The sequence below is a fragment of the Schistocerca serialis genome, chromosome 4, assembly GCF_023864345.2.
Source record: "Schistocerca serialis cubense isolate TAMUIC-IGC-003099 chromosome 4, iqSchSeri2.2, whole genome shotgun sequence".
NCBI classification, from domain to species: Eukaryota; Metazoa; Arthropoda; class Insecta; order Orthoptera; family Acrididae; genus Schistocerca; species Schistocerca serialis.
Genome location: NC_064641.1, coordinates 15988740 through 16011468, shown reverse-complemented (window position 1 = coordinate 16011468; position 22729 = coordinate 15988740). Strand labels below are relative to the sequence as shown.

The 22729-nt window shown below is 43.2% G+C and overlaps 1 protein-coding gene across 1 annotated transcript in view; it reads left to right on the top strand.

The window, feature by feature from the left end:
- The window catches only part of LOC126473669 (solute carrier family 22 member 7-like), a 241284-nt gene that overhangs the window by 45648 nt on the left and 172907 nt on the right, over positions 1–22729 (top strand). The window contains exon 4 of the mRNA XM_050100902.1: positions 10818–10975. Coding sequence (XP_049956859.1) covers positions 10818–10975 — 158 coding nt within the window. The remainder of the gene's footprint in view (positions 1–10817; positions 10976–22729) is intronic.

Sequence of the window (22729 nt, the reverse complement as noted above, 5' to 3'; positions counted from 1 at the left end):
TTCTCCTTATCAGTGTTTTCCACACATTCCTTTCCTCTCCGATTCTGCGTACAACCTCCTCATTCCTTACCTTATTAGTCCACCTAATTTTCAGCATTCGTCCATAGCACCACATCTCAAATGCTTCGATTCTCTTCTGTTCCGGTTTTCCCACAGTCCATGTTTCACTACCATACAATGCTGTACTCCAGACGTACATCCTCAGAAATTTCTTCCTCAAATTAAGGCCGATATTTGATATTAGTAGACTTCTCTTGGCCAGAAATGCCTTTTTTGCCATAGCGAGTCTGCTTTTGATGTCCTCCTTGCTCCATCCGTCATGGGTTATTTTACTGCCTAGGTAGCAGAATTCCTTAACTTCATTGACTTCGCGACCATCAATCCTGATGTTAAGTTTCTCGCTGTTCTCATTTCTACTACTTCTCATTACCTTCGTCTTTCTCCGATTTACTCTCAAACCATACTGTGTACTGATTGGACTGTTCATTCCGTTCAGCAGATCATTTAATTCTTCTTCACTTTCACTCAGGATAGCAATGTCATCAGCGAATAGTATCATTGATATCCTTTCACCTTGTATTTTAATTCCACTCCTGAACCTTTCTTTTATTTCCATCATTGCTTCCTCGATTTACGGATTGAAGAGTAAGGGCGAAAGGCTACAGCCTTGTCTTACACCCTTCTTAATACGAGCACTCGTTCTTGATCGTCCACTCTTATTATTCCCTCTTGGTTGTTGTACATATTGTATATGACCCGTCTCTCTCTATAGCTTACACCTACTTTTTTCAGAATCTCGAACAGCTTGCACCATTTTATATTGTCGAACGCTTTTTCCAGGTCGACAAATCCTATGAAAGTGTCTTGATTTTTCTTTAGCCTTGCTTCCATTATTATCTGTAACGTCAGAATTGCCTCTCTCGTCCCTTTACTTTTCCTAAAGCCAAACTGATCGTCACCCAGCGCATTCTCAATTTTCTTTTCCATTCTTCTGTATATTGTTCTTGTAAGCAGCTTCGATGCATGAACTGTTAAGCTGTTTGTGCGATAATTCTCGCACTTGACAGCTCTTGCCGTCTTCGGAATTGTGTGGATGATGCTTTTCCGAAAGTCAGATGGTATATCGCCAGACTCATATATTCTACACACCAACGTGAACAGTCGTTTTGTTGCCACTTCCCCCAATGATTTTAGAAATTCTGATGGAATGTTACCTATCCCTTCTACCTTATTTGACCGTAAGTCCTCCAAAGCTCTTTTAAATTCCGATTCTAATACTGGATCCCCTACCTCTTCTAAATCGACTCCTGTTTCTGCTTCTATCACATCAGACAAATCTTCACCCTCATAGAGGCTTTCAATGAATTCTTTCCACCTATCTGCTCTCTCCTCTGCATTTAACAGTGGAATTCCCGTTGCACTCTTAATGTTACCACCGTTGCTTTTAATGTCACCAAAGGTTGTTTTGACTTTCCTGTATTCTGAGTCTGTCCTTCCGACAATCATATCTTTTTCGCTGTCTTCACATTTTTCCTGCAGCCATTTCGTCTTAGCTTCCCTGCACTTCCTATTTATTTCATTCCTCAGCGACTTTTATTTCTGCATTCCCGATTTTCCGGGAACATGTTTGTACTTGCTCCTTTCATCAATCAACTGAAGTATTTCTTCTGTTACCCATGGTTTCTTCGCAGCTACCTTCTTTGTACCTATGTTTTCCTTCCCAACTTCTGTGATGGCCCCTTTTAGAGATGTCCATTCCTCTTAAACTGTACTGCCTACTGCGCTATTCCTTATTGCTGTATCTATAGCGTTAGAGAACTTCAAACGTATCTCGTCATTCCTTAGTATTTCCGTATCCCACTTCATTGCGTATTGATTCTTCCTGACTAATGTCTTGAACTTCAGCCTGCTCTTCATCACTACTGTATTGTGATTTGAGTCTATGTCTGCTCCTGGGTACGCCTTACAATCCAGTATCTGATTTCGGAATCTCTGTCTGACCATGACGTAATCTAATTGAAATCTTCCCGTATCTCCCGGCCTTTTCCAAGTATACCTCCTCCTCTTGTGATTCTTGAACAGGGTATTCGCTATTACTAGCTGAATCTTGTAACAGAACTCAATTAACCTTTCTCCTCTTTCATTCCTTGTCCCAAGCCCATATTCTCCTGTAACCTTTTCTTCTACTCCCTCCCCTACAACTGCAGTCCAGTCGCCCATGACTATTAGATTTTCGTCCCCCTTAACATACTGCATTACCCTTTCAATATCCTCATACAATTTCTCTATCTGTTCATCTTCAGCTTGCGACGTCGGCATGTATACCTGAACTATCGTTGTTGGTGTTGGTCTGTTGTCAATTCTGATTAGAACAACACGGTCACTGAACTGTTCACAGTAACACACCCTCTGCCCTACCTTCCTATTCATAACGAATCCTACACCTGTTATACCATTTTCTGCTGCTGTTGATATTACCCGATACTCATCTGACCAGAAATCCTTGTCTTCCTTCCACTTCACTTCACTGACCCCTACTATATCTAGATTGAGCCTTTGCATTTCCCTTTTCAGATTTTCTAGTTTCCCTACCACGTTCAAGCTTCTGACATTCCACGCCTCGACTCGCAGAACGTTATCCTTTCGTTGATTATTCAATCTTTTTCTCATGGTAACCTCCACCTTGGCAGTCCCCTCCCGGAGATCCGAATGGGGGACTATTCCGGAATCTTTTGCCAATGGAGAGATCATCATAACACTTCTTCAATTACAGACCACATGTCCTGTGGATACACGTTACGTCTCTTTAATGCAGTGGTTTCCATTGCCTTCTGCATCCTCATGTCGTTGATCATTGCTGATTCTTCCACCTTTAGGGGCAATTTCCCACCCCTAGGACAAGAGAGTGCCCTTAACCTCTATCCGCTCCTCCGCCCTCTTTGACAAGGCCGTTGGCAGAATGAGGCTGACTTCTTATGCCGGAAGTCTTTGACTGCCAATGCCGATTATTTATCAAAATTTAGGCAATGGTGGGGATCGAACCCAGGACCAAAGACGTTTTGGTTATGAATCAAAGACGCTACCCCTAGACCACGGGTCCCTTCCCTTTTTGTGTTATGTTCCGGGTTTCCTGTACTGACCATTGTGCTACGGTACAGATAACAGGTGCATCACAACGTGCAAATTACGATGGCGACTCAAATGAAAACCTTAATATTTTTTTAAATATTATTTATTGTGCAGAAGTGGTACAAAGTTGTATCACTTTTCAACATAATCTCCCCCACGCTCAATGCAAGTCCTCCAGCGCTTACAAAGTGCATAAATTCCTTTAGAAAAAAATTCTTTTGGTATTCTGCACAACCACTCATGCACCATGTGGCGTACCTCTTCATCAGAACGGAACTTCTTTCCCCCCATTGCGTCAATCAGTGTCACTCGGCGGTTTTCCTTCACTATGGCTTCAACTGCTGCAATGTCCTGTGGAGTCACAACTCGTTGTGCCTGACCTGGACGAGGAGTATCTTCCACTGAAGTCACACCATTTGCGAACTTCCTACTCCATTTGTAGAATTGCTGCTGTGACAAACATGCATTACTGTACCGAACCTTCATTCGTCGATGAATTTCAATAGGTTTCACATCTTCACTACGCAGAAACCGAATAACAGAACGCTGTTCTTCCCTGGTGCAAGTCGCAAGGGGGGCGGTAATCTCTATACTGATACTGCGACGGTATGTGTGCATCTGCACTATGCTGCCACCTACAGGCCAATCTGCACGCTGTTTGTAGCACGCTTACCAACTTGCAGGATAACGGCGTGAAATTTTCGATTTGTTATTACAAATTTAAGGTTGTCATTTCACTCACCCTCGTATATGAAGCGACATCTAGAAATGTAACTTCCTGGCAGATTAAAACTATGTGCCCGACCGAGACTCGAACTCGGGACCTTTGCCTTTCGCAGACAAATGCTCTACCATCTGAGCTACCGAAGCACGACTGACGCTCGGTACTCACAGCTTTACTTCTGCCAGTACCTCGCCAAGTTTGGAAGGTAGGAGACGAGGTACTGGCAGAAGTAAAGCTGTGAGTACCGGGCGTCAGTCGTGCTTCGGTAGCTCAGTTGGTAGAGCACTTGTCCGCGAAAGGCAAAGGTCCCGAGTTCGAGTCTCGGTCGGGCACACAGTTTTAATCTGCCAGGAAGTTTCATATCAGCGCACACTCCGCTGCAGAGTGAATATCTCATTCTGGAAACATCCCCCAGGCTGTGGCTAAGCCATGTCTCCGCAATATCCTTTCTTTCAGGAGTGCTAGTTCTGCAAGGTTCGCAGGAGAGCTTCTGTAAAGTTTGGAAGGTAGGAGACGAGGTACTGGCAGAAGTAAAGCTGCGAGTACCGGGCGTGAGCCGTGCTTCGGTAGCTCAATTGGTAGAGCACTTGCCCACGAAAGGCAAAGGTCCCGAGTTCGAGTCTCGGTCGGGCACACAGTTTTAATCTGCCAGGAAGTTTCATATTAGCGCACACTCCACTGCAGAGTGAAAATCTCATTCTGTTCCGGTTGTTGTTTGCAGAGATTTAGTGGCAATGTTGAAGAATACTGTCATTTATCTGACTCGCTTTTGAGTGTAGTGTAGCATTCAATGAAAGCTACTTGATCTGCGATAATAATGTGTAACCTACGTTTTGGAGCCCCTTGTATATACACTGACTTGACACGCACAGATGACAGTAGCATCGCGTATGCAAGGTTTAAAAGGGCAGTACTTTGGTGGAGCTGTCATTTGTTCTCAAGTGATTGTGTGAAAAGTTGTCCGACGTGATTATGGCCTCACGGCGGGAACTAATAGACTTTAAAACAGGAATGGAAGTTGGAGACAGACGCTTGGGTCACTCGATTACGGAAATCGTTAGGGAATACAATATTCCAAGATGCACAGTGCCATAAGTGCGCCGAGAATACCTAATTTCTGACATTATCTCTCAAGAAGAACAATGCAGTGGCCGACGTCCTTCACCTAATGACCGAGAGAAGCGGTGTTTGTGTAGAGTTGCCAGTGCTAAAAGACAAGCAACACTGTGTGAAATAACCACAGAAATCAATGTGGGGCACACGACGAAAGTATCCGTTGAGACAGTGCGGTGAAATCAGGCAATAATCGGCTAAGGCTGTGTCCTACGTGAGCGACAGAGGCGAGCGACTTCTGGATACGCGACACTCCAGCGACAAGCAGTAACGTCGGGCGACAACCTTGGGTGTCCTGCGTGCGAGCGACCATGTCGCGCTACAAGATGGCTGCTTAGAGCCAACCAGCTGTTTCTGTAAAACGGCGTCCTTAACCTGTAGAATGCTGTAGCTGGAGAGTAAGGCTACGGAATTAGGTCTACTCAAGAAAATAAAGTGGAAAGGAATGCTGTGCATGAAATATACAAAGGGAGGAATCTCCATGGAGAATTTCGTAAGTATCGTCAACTACGAAGATCACCAGACAAATTGTTCCAATACACGTGAATGAACAGAGCAGCATTCGACTATCTCATCAATAAATTAAATATGAATGTTTTTTTTTTTACATGATCAAGACCTTTTAACAGCCAATAAATGCGGACGAATGGCTATTACATGATTAACTACACTAAATTCCAACATAAGTACACAGATTGACACCAGTTAACAACAGCTAGCTGTAGGGGTAGCGTAGACAGTTCATAATCACATGTGAGGAAAAGGTTCTGGGTTCGATACCTGGACGTTTTTGTATTTTTACTGATTCAGTTACAATTTTGTATACCATGTTTTATGTATACTGTTTACACTGCATCGCTAAGAATATTTTTAAGGTCTTGCCAAAGAACTTATCTTCACACCTACACCAGTTTACCACACACTTTTAATTCCTAATAAATTACAATGAACCATGAAATTTTAAAGATATTTGATGTTGCGAACGTAATTCATCAGCAGTGAGTGTTAAGGCCAAGCGTTTCAATTACACTAAATAGTTTGTAAAAGTATAGCTTACAAAGTTTTTGAAAAGAAAGTCAAACGTTTTGTGTAATGATTTGTCTAAAAGTATGAAATATAAAATATTAGAGAAACGTTTGGAGCACCTCGTCTTCTGTTCATGATTTCGAGCATCATTCAAAGGCACGTAGAACGTTTCTCTGACCTAGGCCTACTTATTTCTTTTACATAAATCATTTCATAAAATATTTGACTGATTACTTCCACTTTTGAATTTCAAGTTTTATTCAGAAAGCATGATCTTACTGACTCCTCGTTTGCCTTCCTAACGTACTTGATTCGAAGGAAGTCTTTTTGACATTTTAATACCGCCCCAATGTGTCTTTTTATGTGCAAAATAGCTATGTCTTGAACAGATGTCATTTTTGACACTTCATTTATAGCAGCTTTTCGTGAAAGATTTCAATTTTTCCTCAGCTTATTAATTAAGTCTTCGTTCATTACCCTGATTATATTCAAGCAGTTAAATATTTTCATGCCGAACTAGACCTCATGCTGGTCACTTTGATACCCCGTTTACCTGCTTCACTCCCTTTGTTTGACTATGAAAATTTGGACAAAACCTCATGGTGTAAGTTATAGGGAGTCTTGTTTTAGCTCTGCTCACGCGTTTACAAAAACGTATTGAGTGTTAATCATATGATAAAATAGTCCTTTCTGCGTGCTGCCATTTCCAGAATTTGTCGTTTCGATATCTTGGACCTTTTATGAGATACGACGATTTTTACAACCATTAGATTCCCAAAGCGCAGGAAACCAGGGATATAACAACCAATATCTCAAGAATGAAACGAGGTATCATTGCGGTCTCAACTTTAAACACAATTGAGATGTATTGGTTACATTTCATATGCGATAATGTATGGCCTTAAATGAACTATACGGAAAGTCTACACAACGTGATTCTTACCTCTGCAAATTCTTAAAAATTACGTGCAGCCATGTACTCAATTTCGTGCAGAACAGTAACTATGACGAATAACGAAAATAGATTCTGACCTTTATCATTTAAGGATATCAAGCTATAGGTTGCGGAAGAATCAGATTTTTTCACCGAATAGTTTTCTTAAAATCGGATGATAAGTAATTCATAGCTGCCGTCGCGTCCGCTCGACTGCTTTGCCAAGAAGACACGTGCCTATCGCTCTGTGTTGCGCGTGCTGCAGTGACAAGATTTAAACACGTTTGAATTCAAACGACGCCAGTTGCAGCGGGAGACAGGCAGCGACACAGATGTTGCTCACGTAGGCACTTCCGTAACTATACCTGCTGTTGTGTTTTGTCGCCTTAAGCTGTCGCTCGCTGTCGCGTGCTTCTGTCGCTCACGTAGGACGGCCTAAGGCAGCAGCCTAGCAATGTGAGAGCCCTTGCTAGCATCACAACATCGCCGCCAGCGCCTCTCCTGGGCAGGTGACCATATTGGTTGAACCCTAGACGACTGGAAACCCCTGGCTCGGTCAGATGAGTCCTGATTTGGGGTAGTAAGAGCTGATCGTAGCGGTCGAGTGTGCCCGGACCCTGCGACCCATAGACCCAATTTGTCAACAGTGCACTGTGCAAATGGTAGTGGCTCCATAACGTTATAGGCTGTGTTTATATAGAATGGGCTTGGGACCTCTGGTCCAACTGAACCGATCACTGACTGGATACGGTTATGTTCGTCTACTTGGAGACTATTTGCAGCCATTTGTGTACTTCATGTTCGGAAACAACGATAGAGTTTTTATGGATGACAATACGTCAGTCGCTGGGAAACAGTTGTCTGCGATTGGCTTGAAGAGCATTCCACACAATTCGAGTGAATGATTTGTCCACCAAGATCTTACGACATGAATCCCTTCGAACATTTATGGAACATAATAGAGAGGTCAGTGTGCGCACAAGATCCTGCACCAGCAACACTTCCGTAATTATGGACAGCTATAGAGGCAGCATAGCTCAGTAATTCTGAAGGGGACTTCGAACGACTTGTTGAGTCCATACTGTGTCGAGTTGCACTACTACGCCGGGCTAAAGGAGGTCGGCCACGATATTAGGACGCAAATTGGAGAATACACTGAGATACGTCGCTCACAAAGTACAAACCGTTATGACGCTGCGCCTGGGAACGAACATCTCGGTGAAGCTGGTCTCCTGTTCGGTTGCTACTGTCGTATCTACGGAAAATGGATGAACGACTGTGAAACCACGAGCAGCCGAGAAGGGTTTGAACGTCCATACCTCATTGCAGAACACGAAGGTCGGAGGTTTGCCCATTACGCAGAATGGGCAGCGATCTGTCGCAGATCTGAAGACGGAGCATAATGGTGGTGCAGGCACACTTGTTTCTGAGCATACCGTTTACTACAAGTTATTGAACCTGCAGCAGACGAACTTGTTGGGTTCCCAAGCTACTCCAAAAATATCGCCAACTTACCGTCCCATGGACGCAGGTCGGTGGAGGCAGTATTATGTTACAGCGGACATTGAACTGCGTTTTCGCCCGTCCTATGGCTCTGTTGAAGGTACCACTGCAGATGTGGATTGTGTGTTTATTGCTGTGGAAGACCTGTATTCCTTCATCTTTAATGTCTTCCCTGACGGCGGCGACATCTTCCACCACGCTAACTGTCCCGCGTTACAAGGCCAGAATCAAGCTACAGTGGTTTGAGGAGCACGATTGTGAACTCATTTTGATACCTGGGCCACAAAATTAGCACGAGCTCGGTGGAGAATATTTGGTATACTATCGGGCAAATTCATGCCATGCAGAATTGCTGATATATGCGTTCCAAAGAGTGATAATCATACTAGTAAACAGGCGGTCATAATGCTTTGGGCCATCCCATCAGCGCAACTGCAGATGTTGACTCCATTGTGTGTTCCGTGTGTTTCTTTGAAATGAAATGAAATGAAATGTGCGTGTAGCACTGTTGGACGGAGGTCTCATCCTGGGAAGTTGGCCCGCCAGAGTTTATGTACTTTTTTTTTTTTCACTCAACTTCCGCGACTCGCACATCACTGATGATGAAATAATTATGAGGGCAACTCACGCGCACCCAGTCCCCAGTGGAGGAAATCCCCGACCTGGCCAGGAATCGACACAGGGCCCGTGATCGAGAGACAGCATCGCGAAGCGCAAGCCCGTGAGCTGCTGACCGTATTGTCGAGGACGGATAGTGACTAAATCGAATAGACTGACAAAGAAGAGATATTCGCGTTATTTTATCATCAACAGTATCTTGTTTATGAAAAGGGTCACATGCCTCATCCCCTGAACCATTTCAGCTCTTCTTCGTTCTTCACAAACATGTTTTGCCTCATGGATGGCATTTCGTAACTAGGCTTAACGCATTCAACTCTGATACCTCTCCTCTTCGACAGTGTAGGTGACCTGATGTTTTGATTGTAAACTTAAAGAGACTCAGAGACTCACATACATATGTCATTTTATACCCCACACATTAGAGATCAGGAAATGGGCTTCGTTTTATGTATATACGTTCGCGTTAGCACTGGTATATTAATGTTGCCAAGAACAAGAAAAAATTCCCCCTCCCCCACTCTCGAAAAACTTTTATATCATGTCACAAATAAAAACAAAAAAATTAACATCACAACTGCAAATTTACTTCATATGCAATGACAAAAAATGATGACTTGTAATTCACACGTTGTTGTACACGAAGTCAGACACTGCAGTCTTTGTATGACATTCTGGTTTCTTTCGTTATCCGCTTCCCAGACTCTTTCTTTCCTTTGCCAAAGCGACCTTTAAAGTAGCACGTGGCGTTTCCTTTGTTGTTCTGGAAGAAGATGACCAAAATTTCTATCCAGGCTAAAGGCTGCTGTTGGTTCCAGTGATCGACTAACAAGTCCATACTAACTTCCTTTTTACAAGTTCCACTAGAGGTACCTTCTGCTTGGTGACATCCGTGTACAAAATAAAAGCATTCACAGTAGACGTTAGGGAAACGGGAAAGAAGGGTTTTTCACCACTTCATTGTGTTTCTCGCAACTAGGTAGTAGCTGTAAATCTGGTTGACACAATTTATACCGGTCTTGTCCATGTTAGATTACGATGATGTTTGGCTCTAGTGTTCTTACACTTTTCCAAAAATAAAAAGAAGGGAAAAGGCAGAAAGTTCAGCTTCCTTGCTTTAAAGCTCGTTGGAAGACATTTCTGTTCTTCATTTCTTCACGAGAGTTTACATGTATACTTATGTCGGCTGCATCAAGAAGGCAAAATACGAACTGCCACAGCTATCAGAAGTCGAAAGTCTTGGAGCACATGGGAAAGCACATTGCAGCAAATGGAAAAGCTGCGCGCCGGCCGCTGTGGCCGAGAGGTTCTAGGCGCTTCAGTCCGGCACCGCGCTGCTGCTACGGTCGCAGGCTCGAATCCTGCGTCGGGCATGGATGTGTGTGATGTCCTTAGGTCAGTTAGGTTTAAATAGTTCTAAGTGTAGGGGACTGATGATCTCAGATGTTAAGCCCCATAGTGCTCAGAGCCATTTGAACCATTTCAAAAGCTGCGCCCTTACGGGATACGGGCGCCGTCCACACGGACGACACACACGCGCCCCTTTGGCATATGGGATTAGAGCCGAAAATGTTGACAGTCACTCATAAACAGTCTAAGGTCTCGGCTACTCCATTTTCTGCTATTTTCTGTCCCAACTACAAAGCCCATCAACAAATAAATGGAGTATTTCGTTTAATAAGTGGCAGCGCATAATCGTGGGAGTGTATCTGCTAGCTGGACTGCCCAGGACCTCGACACACGGGTTGAGCTGACTCTTGCTGCCGACAGGTACGGCCGACGCCCCCAGCAGCTGCTGTGCCTGTCAGCCCACGTGGTCAGCAGAGTGCTGGTCGTCCTCGCTCCACACGTGCTGCCGCTCTTCATCCTGGCAGCATCCCTCGTGTCAGCCGCAACTGGGCCCATGGTAGAATCGGTCTTGTCTGTTGGTGAGTGTTAAAAAAAACTGAGTAAGTTTCGCAGCAATCTGAGCAGTACCGGGAAACCTTTATAAAAATTGGGGCATTGTACTCATTCCAGAAACTGGGAGAAGCTCTGTATGAACTTCAAATGCCTGAGCAAAAAAATGCAACACTCAAGGTCTACGTTCAGCGCAACTATGGTATAATTTGTGCATACTAATGGAGTGTAGTATTAGTGAGTCATCTGTCACGGTATTCGACAATCAGATAGTGCTGAGTTTTGGCTCTGCAGGCAGTAACTGTGCTCAGTTTGGAGGTGAGTAGTGTTCACAACATTCTTCATACGGCATAACCACGCCCCACCAACGAGTACGTACTCCTTTTGAACAGCTTCAGCCAATTGAACGGTGTCTCATTTTGAGGATGTGGGAAGCTGGATGGACGAGTACATGGACTCCTGCACACGTTGGGTACAATGTGCCGATGGTGTGTGGATGTTTTCAACAGTGGTCTGGGCAACATTCCCCCACCTGTAGACCGGGTTTTGTACATCTGCACAGGAGAGACACACGACAAAATAGACGCATTATGCGAGCTGTGGTGCAAAAATGTTCGAATGTTTGTGAATTCCTAAGGGACCAAACTGCTGAGGTCATCGGTCCCTAGACTTACACACTACTTCAAACTAACTTATGGTAAGAACAACACACACACTCATGCCCGAGGGAGGACTCGAACCTCCGGCAGGAGGGAGCTGCAGTGCGCAACCGAACATCAACGAGGGCCGAAATCCAGACACATGTTGCACTGGTGTCTCCTGAGGGCTCAGTGGCAACCGTCTGCTTGCAGCTGGATTAAGGTCACAGTTGCCTTTAGCCATGCTACCACTGACACCATGACACTCCAAGCATGGCTACTCTTGCGTCCCGGGAGAGATGACTGGAGAGATGATTGGCACTCTGTCCGCCCCGGGTAGCTGAATGGTCAGTGTGACGGATTGTCAATCCTCTGGGCCCGGGTTCGATTCCCGGCTGGGCCAGGAATTTTCTCCGCCCAGGGGCTGGGTGTTGTGCTGTCCTCATCATCATCCTAACACTCTCATCGATTGCAGGTCGACGAAGTGGCGTCAGATTGAAAGACCGGCACCCCGGGAATGGTCTGCCCGACGGGGGCCCTAGACATACCATTAAATATATTAAATAAAATAAATTGGCACTCTGTCGTCTTTAACTATGAGAATAGGTACTGACTGTGTGGGTGATGGAGTATGGCATAGACCTGGTTAGCTGCCTATTTCTGAGTGCATTCTCCACAACACACATGTCCTGTTCCAGACTTCGTGGTGTGGCGGACACTAGTAAAGCTTGCAGTCACACTTGTCGTTTCTGCAGGGTAAAGTAACCATTGTCCACTACACTAGACAGGCTACTATTCATGTGCTACTGCCATTTCCTCGACAGAATGGCGGTGTGGTTTTCCAGCAGGACAATGCACGGCCACATATGGCTTCTGTGGCGCAACGTGCTTCTAGTGGTGTAAAACAACTTCCCTGGCCAGCAAGGTTACACGATCTGTCGCCAGCTGAGCATGTAAGGACCATACTGGAACTTATTCGTTCTCCAGGGACAGCTAGAACTATTGCCAAACTGCAACAAAAGCCGCAAAATGCTAGATGCAGTCTGTCGCTGGACGCTATTCAACACCTTAATGATCGTTTGCATGGGAGAATACACGGTTGCATTGCCACCAGAGGGTGTAAACTGTGTACTGACACAACTGTATGTACACCCTTTATTGTGTTATGTGTGTTTCGTTTGGTCTGAATTTGTTACCATATTCGCACACAGACCAATAATGGTGAACTACCTGTCACCTCACTTGTGAATAAAATGACCTTGTCCTTGATAGTGTTGCATTTTTTTCCTCCGAGGATATTCGAAAATACTATATGAAAGAACCTCTTGCAAAGTTCTCAAGTCTGAACCCCAAAGTTTTTTTTGACAATATACTTCACCTTTTTCTACACACATATATACTCATCAGATAATGTTCTGTCACATCTACTCAAACAGCAACAAATGGTGTTGAATTGTTTTAAAGGTTTAAATAATACGTTTAAGTAGCATCTCCATATTAGCTACGTCTGGCGCAAAAACCAGATGTTCCTGGGGCCCCACAGCAGATAAAACACCCAAAAATCACCTAAACCTGTGTTAACGCCTATAGAGTTACTTTCTACGAGATCAGTGAGTAAAAGAATAAACTTTTTGGACCAAAAATACTAACTATACAGTGCACTGCAAACCTAGCACCAGCGAAAATAAAGGCAATAAGTATGACAGTAACTCATTTGCAAATCTGTGAAATCAAAGTCTATTACTGAGTAACACTAAATGTTGTGATGTCATCGAAGTGTCGCACTCTTCGACTGAGGTTGTCCACTGTGCATGGAGGGTTCTTGCGAGTAAACGTTGCAAGGCACTTTACATTCGTCGATCGCTCTTGAAACACCCCCCGTTATGTCCTTAATTGGGTTTTGTGTGATTTACCAAAGCCGCCAAACAGTTAATTATTATAATTATATGACCATGTGCTTAATGGATGAAAGGCTATCAGTTTTTCTGCTGTGGCTTCGGGGGTATTTCAACCACGTGCGGCTGTTCTGAGATGGAATAGTTAATGATTGAATGTTTGTCTATTATTAACGACCATAAGGGTTGCGATGTACAAACTGATATGTATTTTCTAATAACACACAAATTCTGAGGCAGTTGCTACCTTCGCCTTTACATGTCTAATTACAGTGATATCTTTTATTGGTTGCTGATTTCAAGTGCTTCGTCACACGCAATGATGATGATTAACATTCACAGCAATCCTCACTGCAATCCATGGTTGCTTCTGGCTGACGCGGTTGACGCGAAACACATAATTTGGCATTTGTCATTTTTGGTTTCATACCACTCGCGAATCGATATCGATGAGGGTCCACCCCACGACGATTAGGGGGACGCGCTCGTTTGTCACACTCTGGTGAATTTACCGTTTACTGCTCACTCGACCGCCATTCTTGCCCGTCTCTCCAGTGCCCACTCCTCAGTCGACACTAAAGTGCGCGTCATTTACGACGGCGGCCGAGATTAGGTTCGTTCTGCGCATCTGACATCACAAAACACAGTCAGCCAATGAACAGAGAACGACGTTGCCAGAGCTCGACTACAGTGCAGAGCACGGACGAGTGTCTTCAGTTTTAGAAACGTTCAGTCATAAATAAAGCAATTGAACAAAAGCAATGTCTTGATAGCAGACTTTCTTATATAGAAAGTTTGGAAAAAGCATTCTTTATACCAATTTCTTCATATTCTATTAATTAATTAAACCAAACAAGCATTAAGCCTCCTAATTCAGGCGATAGCAAGGAAAGGTGTTTGTATCATTCTCACTAACCGCTTTTCCGCAATAAAGAACAGCGGTAATTGTTATTTCCTATCATATTTCGACGAAACGTCAGTAATTCATAGTCATGCCAACAGTGTTTGTCGGCATTTTGCGTGATACTTTAAAGTTCTGAAAGAGATGAATTTTATGATGAGTAGCGTTAACTTAATGGTCAACGTGTATGGCTGCTGAGTGGAAGGTTCTGAGTTCAAACCTACTTCGGTGCTTAATATTTTTTTGTTTAAAAACAATATCGAAGTGTCTTACTTCATGAATCTTATTGGTTTGAATGTAATTTTTTGAAATTTCTAACTAAACTAAACTAAAATCGACCATATGGAAAGTATACGCTATGGACTTTTACCTCTGCAAACTCTTCAAAATTTCGTGCAACGGTTTACTACATCTAATGCTGCACAATAACTGCGTTGAACATCGAAACAAAATGAAGTCATTTATGGGGGGATGGTATCAAAATTTTTGGGCCAAATAGTTTTTATGAAATCGAATGACAAAGTCTATCAAAGCAGTCGAAACACCATGTGTCTGCACAGGCGAGCAGTGCAATGATGACAAAATCGCGCACATCGCGGAATGCGGGGAGCATGTCTCTGTAGCAGCGAAAGGGTTAATGCGGCCGTGGTGGCTTTACTTCATAAACTGCACGCTCCCGCGTAAACGTAAGTTTGCGAACTATACTATGGCGCTGCTTCTCTTGGCGCATACAACTGGCAACGCAGCAATTTCCCGCGTCTGGGCGGGCATGCGCGAACCGCCAAGATAAAAGAATTGAACTATAGTCTTACTGCCTCCTGCAGTGCTCGACTATCGACTTCTGTCTACTATCGACTGGGTGTCGGATACTAGCATCTATGTTCGTGGGATCACGCATCCCTTACACTCTGCTATCTCGGGTATGCGTTTCTCTTTGCATAAAGCCAACACAAAAACTAGGGTTCTTCCCATTACCTAAATTTGCGGCGTTAAAATATTTACATTGCAAAATTACCTGTCACACGATGGGGAAGTGGTCGCACACCTTCATACCCACATTTAACCCCTTCATTTGACTACTCGGCGACGGAGGTCAGAACCCCGACTCACAGCTTTGAAGTTAAGCGGTTTTCTTATTGGTGGCCGAGGAAAACATTGCAGACACATTGCTGCTCAGATTCGACACGGGTAGACAGTTCGTCTTGCGATGAACAATAGGACGATGACACTGCTGACACGTTCCCGGATGATTGAACCCTTCGCTAAGGACACCACGGCCAGCAAACTTACGGGACGTCATCGCACTACCGCGACTGCAGCTTTTGTCCTGGCGTACAGCCCTGTGGCTGCACCAACTTCGCACTGCATCCAGCACGTCGGCCAAATCATCCGTGACGACCGCGAGGTAGTAACAAATGAATTGTTTCGCCAGTTGTCTGTCGCTAAAGGCTGCGTGATAGGCATTGTTGAAAGACTGGTCTTCTCCAAGAGTTCTGTACGTTGGGTAGGAGAATATTGTCCGACCAGAATAAAGAAACGAGGAAACCAATTGCATCCAGTCTGTTGCAACATCAGACTTACGTCTGTACAGCCCATTCAACGTTCAAAAAATGTCCGACAGATGGCGCTTCATCTGATCAGAATAGCAATAATTAGCATAACAAAGTAAGACAAAGCAAAGATGAAGTTCTTTACAGTAATGCTCAATATGTCCACCATCATTCCTCAACAATAGCTGTAGTGAAGAAACAATGTTGTGAACAGCACTGTAAAGCATGTCCGGAGTTATGGTGAGGCATTGGCGCCGGATGTTGTCTTTCAGCATCCCTAGACATGTCGGTCGATCACGCTACACTTGCGACTTCAGGTAACCCCAAAGCCAATAATCGCACGAACTGAGGTCTGGGGACCTGGGAGTCCAAGCATGATGAAAGTGGCGGCTGAGCATACGATCATCACCAAACGACGTGGCGCGCGAGAGATCTTTCACGCGTCTAGCAATATGGGGCGTTTTTTTTTTGTTCTAATAAAACCCCATGTCATTCCAAGCAATTTTTACCTCTCTATCTACATTATTCCGTGGTTTATTAAGTTTTTAAATTTATACTGACTTTTTGATCACCCGGTAAATACTTAATTGCTTAAAAGCTATCAGGGTAATTAAGGAAAACTTAATTATATTAAGGAAAGCTTGAAATATTTCACGAACAGCTGCTGCATCTAGCTATCTAAATGAAGGGTCAAAAAGTTCATTTCTTCAAGTCCTAGCTGTTCTGTGCATAAAAAGATAAATTGGTGTAATATGTAACTGTCAAAAAGGCTTCCAAGTACTAATTTTGGGAATTTAGAGAACAGAAGATGCTAGGAATGCAAATAACGTAGCAACAAGATCATGCTTCCTGAATAAAACTTTAAAATAAAAAAAGTGAAACAGATCGGTCAAATATTTTGTCGAAGGGTTTGTCTAAAAGAAATAGAACAGAGCAGAGAAATATTTGACATGCCTTTGAAAGATACTCGATATCACGTGCAGAAAATAGGGTGCATCAAATATTTCTCAAGTATGTCTTACTAATTACTTTTAGACAAATAATTTCACAAAACATTAGACTCTTTTAAAAGATGATCTATCCTTTACTTATGCAGACTATTTGGGTTAATTGAAACGCTATGCTTTGACGCTGATTTGGCAAGACGCAGTGTTGACAGTATAGAAGAAACTTAGTACACAGAATTGATGACAGGATTGCGACCAAGTCAGTTAAAATGTAGTAAGCAACCAGCGCCGAACCCAGGACAGTAAGTATCACTCATTCACAACGCTACTGTTGCACCACGTACGCCTCCTGTAGATAGGACTGATTTTCCTGTATTAACTATTTAATCGTTCTTCCGCTTTTATCGGCTGTTGAAAGATTTAGGTCATGTAAGAAACGTTCGTCTTTAAGTCATTCATGAAATTGTTGAATGTCTCTCTGCTCATCCACGTATTCTCGAAGAATTTGTCTTGTGATCTTCGTAGTTGATTATATAAATTACGTATCTCTCCATGAAGGTTTCTCCCTTCGTAAATTTCATGCACAGCCCTCCTTAATCGCCTTATCATCCCAAGTAAAGCTAATTTTGCTGCCTTACTCTCGGGCTACAGTATTCTACGATTTAGCGGCGCCGTTTTATGGAAACAGTTGGTCGACTGTAGTAGCCATCTTGTAGCGGGAGATCGTCGCTCGCACGCAGGACGCCCAAGGGTATCGCCCGATGCTCCAGCTTTTTGCTGGAGTGTCACTTAACCCTCCAGTGGTCGCGCCTAAGAAAGTTACACAATAGGCCGCGTGGATGACAATAGTCACCCAATGAGTTTCTCTATTTTATACGATTATATAATGTATTATTATTTCTATTAACACGTATTATTGCCATAGTATGGGATAAAAAAACGAAATAAACGTTAAAATGGTTTATTGTTAATTATGAATCTTAGTTCGTATGAAAATAAGTACAAATACAAGACATGAAATACACAAACTTCGTAAACCTACTTTACAAATGTAATTTTGACCCTATATCAGTTCCATTTAACAAAGTTAATAAACGAAAATAAAATCATTCAAAACAGTCGTTACACATGTCGGAACAATGATCTGGGCATACCCAATTTAGGCACTTTGAGCAAACTCTTCTCGTAGTTTTATTTTTCGCTCGTCCACAGATCTGGCATCTTCCCCTTGCACCTGCAGGCCGGTGTTCATTTTGACTGGATTTTGGTACTTCTGTCTTGAGTAAATGAGCACCTCTTTTCATAATTTCGACTGACACCTGAGGGTTTTCGGCGTGTCGTTGTATTTGGGGTGAAATCAGCTCCCAGGAAAATGATTCTATAAAATCATCTCGTTTGACTGCTTTTTAGCCATTATTCACTGAGTATATACACTGTGCGTTTGGGGACAAGTTCACAAGACGGAAGAAACTAAACGGCAGCTCATCTCCTTGCATTCCTCACCACCGAATGTTTGCACAAAGCTGATTCACTACACCAACACCAACTTTTGACTTATTCTAAAAAGTGACTATTTCGGGTTTTCTTTTATCTCCAGTAGATCCATCAATTGAATCATCATCGTGCATTGAAGATATCAGAATCTTGGATTTATTTTTTCTTTGGGTGTACGAAACAAGAGTCTTATTATTTTGAAAACCAAAAACAGAAGTATTCAGTTGCTTATTTTTATTTTGTAGGATCTCTTTTGGCAGCTCCCTTTTATTTTTTTCAGGGTCCAAACTTTTTTCATGGAACGCTTCCACCAGCGGAATACTGGAAAACCAACTATCACAAGTAATATTCCTATTAGAGCTATAAATTGGTCTGCCAAGGTGAAAGACAACATCTTTTCCAACACTGCTGACTAAATAATGCCCTGGTTCCTGTTTTCCACAGTAAACTTCTAAATTAATCGTGTACACCACTCTACAATCTACAAGTGCGAATACCTTTCTTCTATATTTGGCAGGTTTGCTTGGAATAAACTGCCGGAAGGAACACTTCTCCCTAAAAGGAAGCAGTTGTTCATCAACCGTGAGGTATTCGCCTGGTGTGAAATAACGCTGAAAATTCTTTATAAATTGTTCCGTAAGGTCACGAACTGGCGCTAGCTTCTCTGATTTTCTTCTGTCTTCTCTCGTGCTGTACTCAGCAAAGCGGAGGCACCGCACCAGAAAACGAAATCTACGATCGCTCATTGATAAATAGCAAGCTTCTATTCCACGTCTTTTGGAGTTATCCCATATTTTTTTAGTACTTGTTTTGCTACAACGGCGAGAATCAATAAGAAAAATAATTCCAATCAGGGCACAAATTTTAATTTCACCTGTGAGACGAGCATCCCTATCTCTGGAGAACTTATTCTTAGTTTTCTGAATATACAGATTTGTACATTTTGAAATGATACTGATTATTCCGTCATCGAAAGATGCATCTATTTCTGTTTTAGTCTTTACCTCTGTCTTTTGGTCCCGGTGATCGAATTTTCACATTTTTCCGGGGCAGTTTTTTGCTCCACTTAGTGCTTCCATCAATACCTACAAATTCCTCTAAAGTACAATCCTTACCACTCTCTTCAAAGTCAGTTGCCTCCTGCTCTGTCTCAGAGCTATGATTCTCTGCTGCTACATAATAGCTATCATAGTCACTGTTGTCACTCTCGCAATCTAGAGCAGCTTCGTTTCAATCACATTCCTCCTGAGGCGTAGCGCCGTATAACGATCCTGCCTTGGAAGCTGTTAAGTGGGAGATGTGTCGCAGAGCTGGATACTGACAGATGGTGACGCGAGACTGGACGCGCACGTAGTTTATGTATCACCCGATAGAGGACAGTATTGGATAGGGGACTGATTTAGTTTCAATTGTGCTCACTAGAGTGCACAAAAGTAATAGAATGTTTTTCATAAGCTGTTCTAGTATTTTCATAAAGTGTTATCATGTCTTTTTGTGTATGTAAAATGTTATAAATGTGTTTTAGCAGTATGAATGATGCGTGAGTGTGGTTTAAGGTTAATATGAAGATAATTGTTTAACGAGTTATGTAGTAGGTTTTAGTGTGGGAACATTTCGAAGAAGTATGGATATGAATAAGGGGCATTTTTGTAGAATAGATTTGTAAAGTAAGTTTATGGTAAAGGGGAAGTTAATTCAGGTATAAATAACAATAGTAAATAAATTTATGCATAAGCAAAACTTCAGCGTATTAGATAATTACGTCGGTAAAAATTGCAGTCATTAGATTTACTATTTTGCGATTGGTTATTGATGAAAAGCGCGGATTGACGCGGGAGAATGTTGTTGTGTTAATGGCTGTTGAGTAAACTGACGAATGGTAAAGCAGTATTCTTCGCGCGCCTTTCTCTGCTGGTAGAGAAGACTTACAGTATTCTAGAGAAGAGTGGGAGCCTAGTCATGAAACAGTTCGGACGTGTGTAGCAGTAGTTCCGATGGAAACGATAAGTTGCCGGATCTAGCAGTGTTTCATGCACCAAAAGTGTGGTAGAGTGATGGCATAATTATTCCGATTAGCGTGTATAAATTTCGGAGTATTTAAGTGAATTTTGTGACGAGAAAATACATACATTCCACGTGGCGTATTGAGCAGGTCGGTGGCTAAAAACTGTGACTGCATTTGGTACCGACAGACTTAATATTTGGCGAGCATTATCAATCAAAAACAATCAATACTTTTGTACCTATTACGTTTTCGGGAAATGTAACCCCATAAACGGGTTAACGTGAGTGAAAGGGATTGTGAGCGACTGTGTTAAGGCTAGCACGGGCTTGGCAGTGATACTTGTTCACCTAAGTTTCAGAATATATTAATTGAGGACAAAATTTCCAACCTTTCATTTCGTGTTTCTCCCGAAACGTTGATTAGTGACTTTAATTGCAGCCTGGTTCACGTCGAAGTACAGTAGGTTTCACTCGGCTTTGCTACTGATGATCACAGGCAGGTGAAGGTCCGGCGTAAAGGGACGAAAAGAACCGCGCCGCCGCACTCCAAGCACTTTATCCAAATGTTAGGGTCTGAACTTCCTTCTGCCATAATGGAAACTTTATCTTTTACTGGAATAAAACAAGAACGTAACTAAAAAATAGAAAGAAATGCGATTAGCATATTTAATATGATGTAATATACGCTAAAAATTGTTAAGTAAGAGAAACACTGAAGGAATACATCAGTCAGAAATACTTACACGAAAGGTCGCATGGATGACATATGTCATTTAGGCAAAACAAAGTGCAACTGCTCTTACCGAAGGGCAAATTTCAACTGACGCGTGTGGCTACAATGTGTCTCAACGTCTCCTGGCGGCTGGTTCTCATTGTTGCCAAAACAATGAACGGTGGCAATTCGAAGAGCAGTGGATGACTATTGCTAACCACGCGACCACTCGAGGGTTAACCAGAGGTCACTTGCTGTCGGTCGCTTCTGACGCTGATGTAGGATGCAGCATTAGGGAGCATGGCACGTTTACGCCCACTATTCGCGACTAGGGGAGACCCAGAAGGACGAGTACACCTCAACTGGAGGAAGAATCTCTTCCTGCAGTCGATGACAAACTAGCGTCAGCGTAAGACAATAGCTGCAACAAGTAATGCTGACGACGTGACGGAGTGGCGAGTGCTACAGGTGAATGTGCAGTGTCTGTACCACGCAAAGCGTACGCAGGCAGCATCAGCAGCTGATTTTCCTCCGCAGGTACACTTCTGCAAGTTGTTCGTTCAACAGTGTGTCAACGCTCACCTTAGTGCTAATGTATTGTTCACGGATGAGGCTTCGTTTCAGTGAGATGGGATTGTAAAGTCTCGCAATCAGCACGTATAGGTTGTCGAAAATCCTTCCGCAATTGTGCATTTGCGTTATCGGGTACGATTTAAGGTGAACACTTGGGCCGATGTTGTTGGTGATTGTTGTGTAGCGCCTCATGTACTTCCACCCGGGCTCAACGGAGCAACTTCCTGTGCTTTTTTAGAGAACACACTATCTGTTCTGCTAGAACATGTGCCTCTACGAGAGCGACAAACCATGTGCTTCATGCACGATTGAGTTCCTTCTCATTTCACTGTTAATGTTCTAAATAACAGATTACGTGACATATGGATAGGGGGAGCAGGTCTAGTTCCTTGTCTTCCACGCTCTCCGTGTCCAAACCCTCTAGACTTTTATTTGTGGGGACATCTGAAACCTCTTGTGTACGGAGTCCTGATACAATACGTACAGTTTCCACGCACGTAATGTGAGAGGGTGTGAAACAATACACAGTCCTTGAGGAACACATCAACAGGTCAGCAATTCAGTGCGACGGCGGGTTGATACGTGTATCCTTGCTAGTGGAGAGCTTTTTGAAAATTTCATTTAGAAAAGTATTTCATGCTGTGCTGATATATTCTTTTCCTGAGCTTTCCCCGTGGTTAATGCGTTGAAGAGTCGTAGGAACTCAATTGTAAGGCCAAATGCACACAGAAATGGGTGGTAGGGATGTGGCACTGTTTCGCACCACCTCCGTGTTAACAACTGAGACAATTGACACAGAGGCTTCGCTTTGTGGTTCGTGCCGCGTCCGTTTGTAACCAGAAATGGCGCACCGAAGAGAAGTGTGGCGGAGACGTCGGGTGGAGTGCTGTTGTTTTCATTATTTTGAAGTCATTCCCTGTGCTTCAAAAAATTGTTTTATCCAGATGAAGCAAAGCTAGATCCGTCTCTGTAGATAGCTGCTAAGCAAAACGTTTACTTATCGCTTAAAAAATTAAAAACTGTTGTTTGGGATATGCTCGTGTTTTCCGCCATACAGTATTTCTCCTTC